General features: G+C 36.5%; 1 protein-coding gene across 1 annotated transcript; it reads left to right on the plus strand.

The window, feature by feature from the left end:
• The first annotated feature begins 1,023 nt into the window (after nucleotides 1-1,023).
• Nucleotides 1,024-3,781, plus strand: sem1 (SEM1 26S proteasome subunit). The gene is made up of 3 exons (XM_077196681.1): nucleotides 1,024-1,178; nucleotides 1,700-1,793; nucleotides 3,533-3,781. The coding sequence occupies exons 1-3, from the start codon at nucleotides 1,103-1,105 to the stop codon at nucleotides 3,573-3,575; spliced, it is 213 nt and encodes a 70-aa protein (XP_077052796.1). The 5' UTR covers nucleotides 1,024-1,102; the 3' UTR covers nucleotides 3,576-3,781.
• Nucleotides 3,782-13,267: the final 9,486 nt, after the last annotated feature.

Consider the following 13,267-nt stretch of genomic DNA (forward strand, 5'->3'; position numbering starts at 1 on the left):
TGACTTGACTTAACATATTGTGAACTAAGAATCTGGTCATATCGCTCCCCCTCTGAAGCAAAATGGTATTCTCCTCATCTCCATGTCCGAATGTCCTCTGTTGTTCAACTGCGTTAGCTGGATTTGTCAGTATAAACGAGTAGCCTACACTGTCATCATCCTATCTAAATGACTTCCTTTTGCTGTCTACTTATATTTGAAGTTTGGCTGATTACAAAATAATTTAAAAAAAGAATATCTTGGTTGAAGTTTCCACCATCCGTCAACAAATTGGAGCCACAGGACAATTTTCATTGTGGCATGTGTGGTTTTGTGGTCCATGTGCTGTCATTTATTTAGACTAAAATGTTTATGCCTTTGGCTGTAAGAATATTTTTGAAACCTAACTTCATGTTATACTCATTTTCATGCATATTTTTTTCACTATAAGTCATCGGCAAAAAACCAACAACAAAAAAACCTGCCTTTTCACATACATTTTCAAGTTCTCACCGTGTGTGTATGTAGGCCTATTTGTAAATGTTTTTTTTATGATAGGCTATATATATATATATATATATATATATATATATATATATATGAAAACCTATGATGCAAAAGCCTCTAAAATGCCACCTATTTCGAAAATGAGATAATAATATTGAGTGAATGCTCTCCACACATAGTAGCCTATGCTCATCAAATTTCACTTCAAACTCACCAAATCCCAGCCTCAGCCCATTCAGAAATCTCTGTACTTAGGTAGAAACCTATACATAGGAGCCTGATAAAAATTGTAATATTAAAGAAAAATAACGGACTTAGAAGCCTTTGCATCTGAAGTCTTCATATTCCTATATGAAAAATATAACAAATTACACACAAACAAGTAATAAATAAATAAAAAGATTAAGGCTAATTCAGCCATATTCATACAGAGAACCTTCACAAATAATCACTTCAAACTGCTTGCTGGCTCATATAATAATGGCAGTGAAACCGCATGTCATAAGGTCATAAGCCATTATGTAGACTCTAGCAATGCGCATGCGCACATCACATTCGGTTATTACGTCGAGCATCCATGAGAAGCTGTGTTGAACGGCTGAATCGCTAGCAAGAGATGTCAGAGAAGAAACAAACAGTGGACTTGGGGCTGTTGGAGGAAGATGATGAATTTGAAGAATTCCCAGCAGAGGGTAAGTGAACTGAAACTAATCGTGTTTTAGTAGAAATACGCTGGTTTGTTAATTTAAGGGGTAAATAAACGCCCACAATAAGACAGTGACTCAGCTAGCATTGCTATGCTAACCGACAGAACATGATTTGCTTTATTCAACAAATGGTTGGTTTGTCGCTCTCGAAAAGGAAAATTATGAATTAAATACAATCTATTATAGTATTTTTTTTATAAAATACTTGAGTTCTCAAAGTCCACATACGTAAAGAAACAACATCACTACGCATTTATTAGTAGTTAGCATTTTAAGCACCGCTAAAGCTAACAGTTTAACATTGTTTGCAGTAATTATTTCTCTGTTGCTTTGGAATTTAAATGCATAGAAAATGATTGGGCGACTTTTGTTTATTAATGTTGGGTGAAATGAATAGATTCTGTACAGCTCCACACTATACAGAGTGACTAACTTAGTGTGCGTGTGGAGCTGGGCTAGCCTATGTATGTAAGTCATCAGCCTCATTGATTTGTTGCCATTCCCAGACTGGACAGGCCTGGATGAAGATGAGGATGCTCATGTTTGGGAAGATAACTGGGATGATGACAATGTTGAGGATGACTTTTCTAATCAGCTGAGGTAGGTATTTACTTACTGAATTTGTGTAATTATAAATACGAAACGGAGAAGAAGATGGTTAAGTACTAAACGTGGATTGTACTAGCCTTATCTAAATTCACAGTGAATAAATCCTGCTAGGCATGCATATTATATTGTGTTGTCTATTGCTAGAGCCTGTGAAAACCACTTTTTTTGCTAAAGATTTTTGTGTGGTTCCACTCATTTAGAAGAAAACGTTCCCTAAGGGATCCAATGTCCAATGGCTAACCGACGCTCATGGTGGCATCAAACCACATTTATGAACTTTCCTATGTGTGAGGACTTGACCTCATTAAATACGGCCATGAAATATGCTTGCATATATATTTTAAGTTGAAAAAAATATGAGTAGGCTAGATCACTAATCTGAATAGTTAGGCTACTGCTTTCCATTCGTTCCCCATAGTAAACACATTAATTTCCCTTTTCCTAAAACCTGGAAGCTATAAATCTATTGACATTTCTTGTGAAACACCTTTTGATTTTTTAAACACTGGAAATGTTTGTTTTGTGAATGTATATGATGATGCATGATTATTGAGACTTGTGACTTAATTGGGAAAACATAGTACAAAAAAAGTTGTAATTTTATGATTTACTCTTTGAAATTAAGTTAAATATATGTAAATATTGAATTTGAGTTTTAATATTAAATTTAGAAATACATTTTTAAATATAAAAAGCTATTTAAAATAAATTAATAAATAATGATACAAATGTTTTTAATGTGAAAATTGTAATACTTCTACCAATTGACCCTTCGCAAAGCCCTGCCCTCCCTAGTTACTGTTGCTACGCCTGACAAGCTTTCGCGCCCGGCACGTCTATTACAGTGTGTATGCACCGGTGTCAGACATTCCCAATGAGATAATTAGTAATTTTTGGCGAACATGTGAAATACCTGAGAGAGCAAGACAAAAGGGACTGCAGTATGCATTCGAGGGACTATATCAACGACATAATATGCAACCGGTTAGAGAATAATTCCATAAAAATTGAAGCTAAAGCCTATAGTCCCAGCGCAGCAGCAGCGCCTCATACACTGACCATTCAAATGGGAAACACACAAATTGAGGAACAGCTATGTTCGTGCACAGCAGGGCAAGTGAAATGTGAAAATAATCTAATAATTATAAATCAAACAGTTTTTCCGTCAATCTTGGGGAATAACACTAACACCGGGAGAGCCGCGATCGGATTGGGTTAAAGTTACTCAGTCAGGGGTAGTAGGCCGTCAATTAACAAAATGCTGAAATATATTTTAAAGTATGTCAGTGAGTCTCCGTCTTGTCTTATTTTACATTAAAATATATGCATTATGAACAATGAACCGTCATTATTTCCAAGCAATATGTGTTTTTGTGAATCCTGTCGACATAGATGTGAATGGGGTCTCTCACACTGCTCGATCACGCACATCATTTCTCCCCTTGGCTTTTAGATTTTCGGGAAGGAAAAAAATTCCACTCCCCCGTCCAAACTTTTAGGATACCGGGTATCAGATTTGCACAATCCATACGCACAACGCTTCGGCATGTTTCCCTCGCTCGAAAGCTTGCCAGACCTCCCGCGCCTAATTACGGTTGCTAATACACGATTGGCCAGTGGCGGTTTTCGGGCGTGGCTTAGCGAAGGGTCAATTTTAATTCTTTCTATATTTGTTTTTGAGAGTTAATGCACTTTTTAACTTTTCCCCCACCTTTTTCCATTCTTTTAAGAGCGGAGCTTGAAAAACACGGATACAAGATGGAAACCTCTTAATTGTGGATTACTTCAGCTGAAAATTTCCCGCATTTGCATATTGTCAGCTTGTTCTGTCAATAGAAAATGTGATTTCTTTTATTACTTCTGTAAGAAGCCCATCGTTGTAAAACGGGTCAGTTGAAACTGATATCAATGTTTTTTTCCCCCCTCTCTTATTTGCAACGTTTGTTAATAATTGTGATAATAAAGAAATGTTTTCCCTATTCTGTTTCAGTTTTCTTCTTCTATTTTCTGTTTCATTGTTTTGCATGCATGATTTGTAATCGTTTTGTTTTTTTTCTAAACAGCACAGGAAAGTCTGGTACATATTGTTAGGCAGTGAGCAGACTTTCATGTAACATTCAGTGATGCAGCTGCACACATCCAGGGCCCTGATCTGAAACTGCTCCCCTGTGCCTTGACTCTTCCCCCTGCATCCATGGGGCTTAGCAGAGTCTCTGGTGGGGAGATTATCCAGTGAAGTGTTTGTCTCTGAGGCACGGAGGTGGTCACAGCGTGAGCCCCCAGCCGGTCCTGCCTGGGCCTGCCCACTCCCGACCGGGCCCTGCTCTTTTGCTCTTCACAGCGAGGGCTCCCACACAGAACCAGAAGCCAATTTGCCCCCCTCCCCCCAGCAAAATGATTTCTCTGGATTTGTGGCTATGCGTCCCAAGGACATAATGAGCTGAAATCAATGCCAATAAGGCATCTCCTACTGCAGAGGAGTCTACCATCATTTTGCACATGTTTTAAAGCCTTGAATTGCGTATTTTCTCTCCCCAAAATTCAAAATATAATTTGTAAATGAATGAAATTATTTGCTTGATGCATGTTTGGCTACGACATACATCAAATTAGTTTGTTATAGCTATGAGCTTTTCACACTGCGCTTAACCCCTGGTTATCGACGTCGTTCTAGGCCCAGCTTTTAACCCCGGGTACAGGAATGTTTCATACTTGTAATTAAGAAGCGGGGTTAGCACCGCTTTTTACCCGGGTTTATGAAACCTAGCTCCGGAGCAGAGTTAGTACTGCTTTTGGGCTGTTAACCCGGTGCTAAACCACTGATCTGTGCTGAACTTGTACAGTGTGAAACGATGCGGCGTTAGAATGTTTAGGCTACATGCTTCGCAACTGACAGCCAATCACATATTCATGTGCTTTTTGCAGTCATGGTAACTCACCTTGTTGTATAAACAGCAGTTTCAGCATTTTAGGTGAAAAATGTGAGATGGTTACAGAAAATGCATCAATTTCATTCTTACCTTTATAGTCCGATAAGGATAAACTTGATATTTGGCAGTATACAGTATAATATGAGGATGCGCAATGCTAGAGTCTTTATGGAAATACATATCGCGTGCCACGTTCGTCCAATCAGTGACACCACAAATAAGGACGTGGTTTAGGAAAGTACAGTGTTAAGAATAGCCAGAATTAATTGTTAACCCCAGGTCTAGTAGAAGCAGAGTGAAACGTGAATAAAGTTAACCCGGGATTCTGTTTACCCAGGGTTTAGAATGACCCAGGGTTAACTAATTCAAGTGTTAAGCGCCCTTAAGTGTACATTTATGAGGCTGCATCTACTTGCTGAACTATGTGTTTTTGAATAGATTTTGAGTTGGATCTGACTTTAATGACTTGATGTCAAATTTATGATTACATCCTCTTTTTTTGACATCAGGGACACCCACATCTTGCAGGCGCACACAATCATAACATGTAAATCCACCCATGCCCTTCAAAATAAGTGCTCTGCGCTGGATCATTATTTTAATTGTTAGAGAGCCATCGAGGTGTGAAAATCACTAAGTGAGAGCAACATTGGAGATTCCAGGGCCATTTTGTTTGTGCCTAAAGGCGGAAGATTGGCCTCTTGTGTTTGAGCAAGGTGGGTCTTTGTGGCTTTCCCAAAAATTCAGTTTCACAGCTCAAGAGAATGATTAAGAACGCATATAGTATTTTCCACTATATTATTTCTTTTGTCCTGTTAGCAATTGATAGTGAATTTGGATCCTTTTAAATTCTGTCAACAGGTCACTCGTACTGACCTGAAATCAATGGCGACAAATCTAAAACTTTTTTTTTAAATGTATGAGTCAGTCAGGTGCAATGCTTTAAATACAATATATAAGATATTTTTGAATATATGTAAACGTTAAACACAATGTAAAAAAAATAACTGCTATAAGTAAGTCATAGCAACTTGTTTTTACATTACTTTAACTCATGAAAATAAGCAATTTCAACTTTTTTTTAATACGTTATACGAGACTGAACTCGATTTTTTTTAAGTTAGTGTAATATAATTTAAGTTGAAATGACTAATCAGCCATTTTCATCATACTTAAAAATTGAAGGCAGCGACTGAACTTTTTTTAAGTTGAAACGGGGTGAATTTTAGTGCATTTAAATAATAACTACTGTTTTAATTTTTTTTTGAAAGAAGTATCTTTTTCACATATGCTGCATTCATTTACATAAAAATAGTAATATTTAGAAAAAATATTACAATGTAAAATATAACTGTTTTCTGTTTTTAATATATTTAAAAATGTAATTTAATCCTGTGATGTCAAAGCTAAATTTTCAGCATCATTAATCCAGTCTTCAGTGTCACAAGATCCTTCAGAAATTATTATAATATGCTGATTTGCTGCTCAAGAAACATGTCTAATTATTATCAATGTGGAAAGCAGTTCAAAACTACTTCATATTTTTGCGAAAACTGATTGCCAAATGGAATGGACAGCATTTATTTAAAATAAAAGCTTTTGTAACATTATACATTTCTTTACTGTCACTTTTGATCAATTACAACATGCTATATGCTATATGTGTTAATTCAAAAAATATCAATACCATCTGGAAATAGAATTAAATGTAATGTTTTATTATAATGAAAAATGAATTCACACCTCACTTTAGTTTTATATACTGATATAATTTGATATATCTATATCGAGATATACTAAAGTTTATAATTTGCTCATTCTGTGGTGTTTCTGTCACACATAGGATGGGTGTTGCGGTCGCACTGGGGTGTTTGCGACCACAGCAAGCATCTCCGGCATGAGCCAAGAGAAGACAGGGGGCCGTCGTGCAGGGAGCGCAGCTGCTGCAATAATAGGCCTAATTGCACGTTTCTTTTGTGGGTCTGAAATTAGTGGCAGAGCACAGCTACAATGCCCAAACCTTGAGTGAAAAAAACTGACTCACAGGAGCAACTGTTCAGCAGCGCGGCCCATCACCACCACCCACAACTCCCTGTCCCACACCTGCACTCGCCCTCGCTAAAGTAAACACAGATAATAAGGTGTAATTACTTCAAAAAATAATAACGAGAGCCCTCCATGTGACAATGGTTGGCCTGTTTATTGAGGGTGAAAAAAACCTTCTGAAGACACAGATGAGGGTTCCCCCATTGAGAGACCTTAAAAGGACATGTGTATCAGTGTAAGTGAGTGTGTTAACCTCATTTCAGGCCCCTTCTCTCTCTATATGCATTTCTTTGTCTGTCTTTCTTTTTCCAATGTATGGACCGTTGCACTAAAAAAAAGAAGTCACTTAGGGTGGTATTGGCTGTTACTCTTTATTTTCTCTGCTGTTCATTTGCCTGTAGAGCCTATCGTGGCATTTGGAAATATTACAGTGTTTTGCTGTGTCACTACAAAAACAAAGCCTTGTTTTGTCCGTCATTTTGCGCTAGAGAGACATTTCGATGACTTCTACATAGGAAATTATTTCCATTGATTTATTTATACATAGTAACATTAATAAATACATAATAAATAAATGTATAAAATGCTATATGCATCATTAAAATGTATTTCTAAATGTACATATATACAAATGTCTGCTAATTTACATTACTAAATCAATAAATTATTTTAAGTCTATTTAAGCTTATGCAAAACTATTAAGGGAATTTGTTTTATCAGAAGTATTAGTTAGGTGTTCTGAATTCTATACAGCTACAAACCAATTTGATTTCTAAATGAAATTAATGTAAATATTAGGAGAAATTATTGAGTAAAATGTCATAACAGAAAGCAGGTTTTATCAGCTCAACTAAGCGAACATTGAAAAGTCTTTTGTTTTATATGTTATAGTTTAGGCTAATTGATTAAAAAAAAGACCACATCCAAAATAAAAAGCTATAATGATGGTTTATTAATTACACTGTCATATTTTGCTAGGAATGGTCTTGGTGGTTTGTTTAAAATGTAAAAAGGTTTTATTTATTTGTTTATTTATGTAGTTCCCCACTGGGCTCCTAAATCATCTTCAAGCTCAGCGATACCCAGCAATTACGGGTTGTTTTTATTCCATCAGTCCTGCAATCATATTTTAAGCATGCCCAACATATCAAGGCAACTCACTGCACTTAATAACCCTGGACAGTCTGGAGCAAAGCACATCAAGACTCGTCAGGGCAATTAAGCACTCTTGATGTTATCCTCACTGAATTATGAGGATTATCAGACCTCTGATAATTGTTATTAATTAATCATCTCATTCACTCACTGTCTCTCATTTCCACAATAACTGTAAGGGACTCCAAATGACCTTTTAGATGAGTGGTACACCTTTGGTTTCTCTCAAACCGTTAATGTTTATCGAACAGCTTTTAAAGTGTAAGTATTATAATGGTGAATAACAATGTCCCGATGACTGATGTGTCTGTGAATATATACACAAAATCTTAACATACACTACCAGTGAATAGTTTAGACACACCACTCATTGTCAATTATTAATACTGATCACATTATAGAGTAATAGTGAAGTTATCAAAAAACAAAACACACTGAAGTATTGGAATAATGTAGTCACCAAAAAAAGTTTAATGTGAGCTATCAATATAAGATAGTTTTGATTTATTTGTTTATGACATTACTGACACACACAAACATATATTAGTGCTGTCAAATCGATTAATCGCGATTAATTGCATACAAGTTTGTTAAATAAAATTTGTGTGTGTGTATATTATTAAGTTTATATATGTGTGCACGTGCGTGTCTGTGTATGCACACTTATATAGTATATACAGACAGACATATTTACAAATTAAATTATATATGCACATATTATGTAAACAAACTTTTATGTTAGATGCAATTAATCATGATTAATCGATTTGACAGCACTGTCACATGGTGGTCAGAATTAATGGCACCCCTGGTAAATATGATCAAAAATGCCTGTAAAAAATAAATCTGCATTGTTTATCCTTTTGATCTTCATTCAAAAAAAACGCAAAAATCAAACCTTTCATTGAAGTAAAAGAATTGAAAGTGGTGGGGAAATCACATTATGAACTAAATGCTTTTCTCCAAAACACGTTGGCCACAATTATTGGTTCCCTGTTACTAAATACTTTTTGCAACCTCCTTTTGCCAAGATAACAGCTCTGAGTTTTCTTCTATAATGCCTGATGAGTTTGGAGAACAACTGACCAGAGATCAGAGACCATTCCTCCATACAGAATCTCTCCAGATCCTTCAAGTTCATGTTGGTGCTTCTTCTCTTCAGTTCTGCCCACTCATTTTATATGGGTTCAGTTTAGGGGACTGGGACGGTCATGGCAGAAGCTTCATTTTGTGTGTTGATTTTGATGTTTGTTTTGGACCGTTGTCTTGATGGAAGATCCAACCACGGCCCATTATAAGATTTCTAGCAGAGGCAGTCAGATTTTGATTTTTTGTCTGTTGGTATTTGCTAGAATCCATAATACCATGTATCTGAACAAGATGTCCAGGTCCAGATGGCCAGGATGCCCAACAACAATATATAAGATCCAGCAGTATATTTAACCGTAGGCATGGCGTACTTTTTATCCCTGTTTGCACCAAACACATCTGGTGGGTTTTGTTTCATCCGACCATAGAATCCAGTCCCTTTTGAAGATCCAGTCGTGTCTGACAACTGAATATGGAGTTTGTTTTTGGAGGAGCGAGGGGGATTTTTCTTGAAACCCTCCCAAACAACTGTGGTGATGTAGGGGTTGTTTGATATATTTTTTTAGGCTTTCTGACCCCAAGACTCAAGTAATCTCTGCAATTCTCCATCTGTGATCCTTGGAGAGTCTTTGGCCACTCAAGCTTTCCTCCTTACCATGCATTTAGACAATACATCCTCTTAGATTCGTAACATCTTTAGTTGATTGGAACTTCTTAATTATTGCCCTGATGGTCAAAATGGGGATTTTCAATTCTTTAGCTATTTTCTTACAGCCACTTTCTATTTTGTAATGCTCAACAATCTTTTGATGCACATCAGATCTATATTCTTTGGTTTTACTCATTGTGATGGATGATTAAGGGAATTTCGACTTTGTGTTTCCTCATATTTAAACTCCTGTGAAAGTCATAACTAATTTCATGTTCCTAGTCACTCTGGTGTGCTAAAAAAAAGGTAAATATTACGTAATGGGGATATACTTCAGAGATATTTTACTCATGAAAAAGTCTAGGGGTGCCAATAAATTGTGGCCAACGTGTTTTGTAGAAACACGTTTATTTTAGAATGTTAATGTGGGGAAAAAATATTTTGTAACATTATAAATCTATTTACTGTCACTTTTGATCAATCTAATGCATCATTGCTGCGTAAAAGTATTAATTTTCATTTTATTTTTATTTTAGTGTATAATGTTTTGCAGTTTGTACAAAAATGTAGGGGAGTTTATATAGGCTACATTTATATATTTTATTACATTATTATTTTTTGAACAATATATATAAATTAAGATCATGACTTCTAAGGTTTTTAAGGTGAGTTTGAGTTTCATATATATATACATACATATATACACATAGAATGACAGTGCTGTCAAATCAAATAATCACGATTAATCGCATCTAACATAAAAGTTTGTGTTTACATAATATACGTGTGAAATTATGCAGAAATAGTGGTTCATCTCTCCTAAAATGGTAATGATGTGTTTTGATCTTTTTTTCCAACTTTGAATTGCTTTCATAGCTGAGTTTGACAACTAAATAAAGTGGTAGCTGTGCGGAGGCCTAATAGACTCATGAACAAATGAAATGTGGAGTGCAACTGTAAAATCTGCAAAAATGCTGCTTTGGGGTTTCAGAGCCTGGGAGGCCTGGCGGGGGCACAGACTTATAATACGAGCTCAACACGGAAACAATTTATCATGTGTGAGCGGCTGTCTGCTCACGAGACAACAACAATGCTCCAAATCTCAGCCTCAGGCAGGACAAATCCAGCAAATGAAGGCATGTGGACCATTTCTTTCTCTCTAACCCCCCCCCCCCCCCCCCCCCCCACACACACACACACAAACACACAAACAGGTGGTTAACGTGCTGATTCCTGATTCCTTTCTATACATCCTACTGGGAATATGCACTGAAAACACCCCCTTCTTTTTTTAGGATTCAATAATTCAGTCCTTTCACTGGTAATTTTCCTAACATGGCAAATTAATGACCCATTCACGTTGCTTTTTCTCCTTCTAAATGCAGGATGGGAAAACCAAAATCTTACATTTGTCAACCTCATTTCAAAGAACAAACTCAAGCTTTTTTTTATTCAATGTTGGGAAATGTAGTCATCATTTAGTCATCTTTAATTTAACCGTTTGTCCTCTGAGTGGCAAACTTCCTTAAAATGAGCCAAAGCAGGCAACGCCTACTGAAATGGAATGGAAAATGTGCAGTTTGTTTCATGCCGCTGTGTTTGGGATTGGGAAATGAAAGAAACACATAAGCAAACAAAGAACTGGTGTGTGTTTCATGATGGAGTGTCTGCTGGCCATCACGCAGCTCGTCGAAATTAGAAGTGACACGTGTTACTGAAGGGCTCCCTGCTAAGGAACGCTGTTCTGTCATGAGCTTTGAATCACTGCTTATTGTGCTGGGTTACATATCCGCTGATTAAGGGAAGCAGAGTGTGTGGAGTCGCACTCGTTTTTCTCAGAATACACAACTGTGAGGAGTCCACATACTGCACTGCGTCATTAAAACCTTAATAGAAGAATCACAGATTTTCCTGGAATATGCTAATGATATTATATCAGACAACATTTCCATTATGATCTCCATGGGTTTTTATTTGACATCAGATAAAGAAAATAATAGCTCTTCTCCTTTATTTGGAATGGCTCATCTCTTGTATGAGAACACTTTTTGTCCTCTCATCTTACAGGCTCCCGTCAGTTCTGACAGAACAGTGAACAGGATTGTTCGTTTTTGCTTGAAATGGATTGAGTGACATGTAACATGATGCATCCTTGGTGATTTTTGTTTTGTGTTTTGCACGGGCCACTCTGTAGCCATGAGAACCGCAGTATGCAGTGTGTCTTTGTTCCTCATCCAAAATGCAGATGTCACAATAAAAAGAAAAGAACTATGTGTTGATGTACATTCATTCATCGTGTGCATCTTATGTTGTGAAAATCTCTAAAACATCATATCAATTCGGGAAGCAGTATATCATAGGCTACCATATCGGTAATAGAAGTAGGCTAAATATATTTGTAAATGTATCGTTAACATTTAATATTGGATATATACATTGGCCAGTATTATCATTGATATGTAATGGTGCATACTCAATTGCCATATTTTTACATTTAGAGAACCTTTGCTGTCATCTGAAATTTAATCTTTAAAAACACCTATTAAATGTAATCTTTAGCAAAAAGATTTCAATTATGTTGCCTTTTATACAGTATAATGATGACTACATTCACTGCATCACCAAGGCAGGACTTATTTGATCAAAAATACAGTAAAATACATAGTAATATTGTGAAATATTGTTAAACAACTTTCTATTTTGAAATGCAATTTTTTCCTGTGATGCAAAGCTGAATTTTTAGCATCATTACTCTAGTCTTTAGTCTCACATGATCCTTTAGAAATCATTTTAATATGCTGATTTGGAAACATTTCTTATTATTATTAGGCCTATCACTGTTGAAAACTGCTTAATATTTTTTTGGAAACTGGAATATTTTCTATTTTTCAGGATTCTTTGATGAATAGAAAGACAAACAACTTTTTCTTTGAAAAATGAATATTTTCTAACATTTTAAATGTCTTAACTGTCACTTTTGAGCAATTTACTGTAATGCATGTTTGCTAAATAAATAGTATCAAAATTTAGTAATAGTAAATTACTAAAACTTTTGAACGGTAGTGTCCTGTATATTGTACAGAATTTAGGTTGTCGTCCAGAACATTCCTGAATTTATATAAAAATTGCCCTATATTTTGACCACGCTTCCGATTCTTTCTAACGCTGCCAACAACTCTCCAGATTTCCAGCAGGGCCTGTATCCAGATCTGTGGCCAGGTGCTATGTCCTCAGGAGAAGGAAAAGGAAAAGACTTAAAGATTTTCTGGTGTTCTTGTTTTGTTCAAAGACGAACGAGGCTGATCATTTCCCTCCCACAATGCGTTTGAGCAGCTCCTATGATCATCAGCTCTGAGAAAGAGCAGGAATCTGAGGTCCAGAGCCTCGGCCCGCCTCCTCAGTGTTTGCGGCCTGCATCTGGATTCACTTATGCGGAGGGGTACCCGTCGTCCTCTCAGGTTGCAGGTCTGAGTGTGGGCTCTTGTTTTTGGAAATGGCTAAAGCCTGCTTGCCTGGACCTTCTCAAACTGCCCCGGCGCATCCGCCGTCCCTCCAGAGGGGCAATTTCAGCCCATCCCATATGCCCCAAAGCATGT

The sequence above is a fragment of the Siphateles boraxobius genome, unplaced genomic scaffold, assembly GCF_051911475.1.
Source record: "Siphateles boraxobius isolate OS27281-9 unplaced genomic scaffold, OSU_SipBor_1 35, whole genome shotgun sequence".
Classification (NCBI taxonomy): Eukaryota; Metazoa; Chordata; class Actinopteri; order Cypriniformes; family Leuciscidae; genus Siphateles; species Siphateles boraxobius.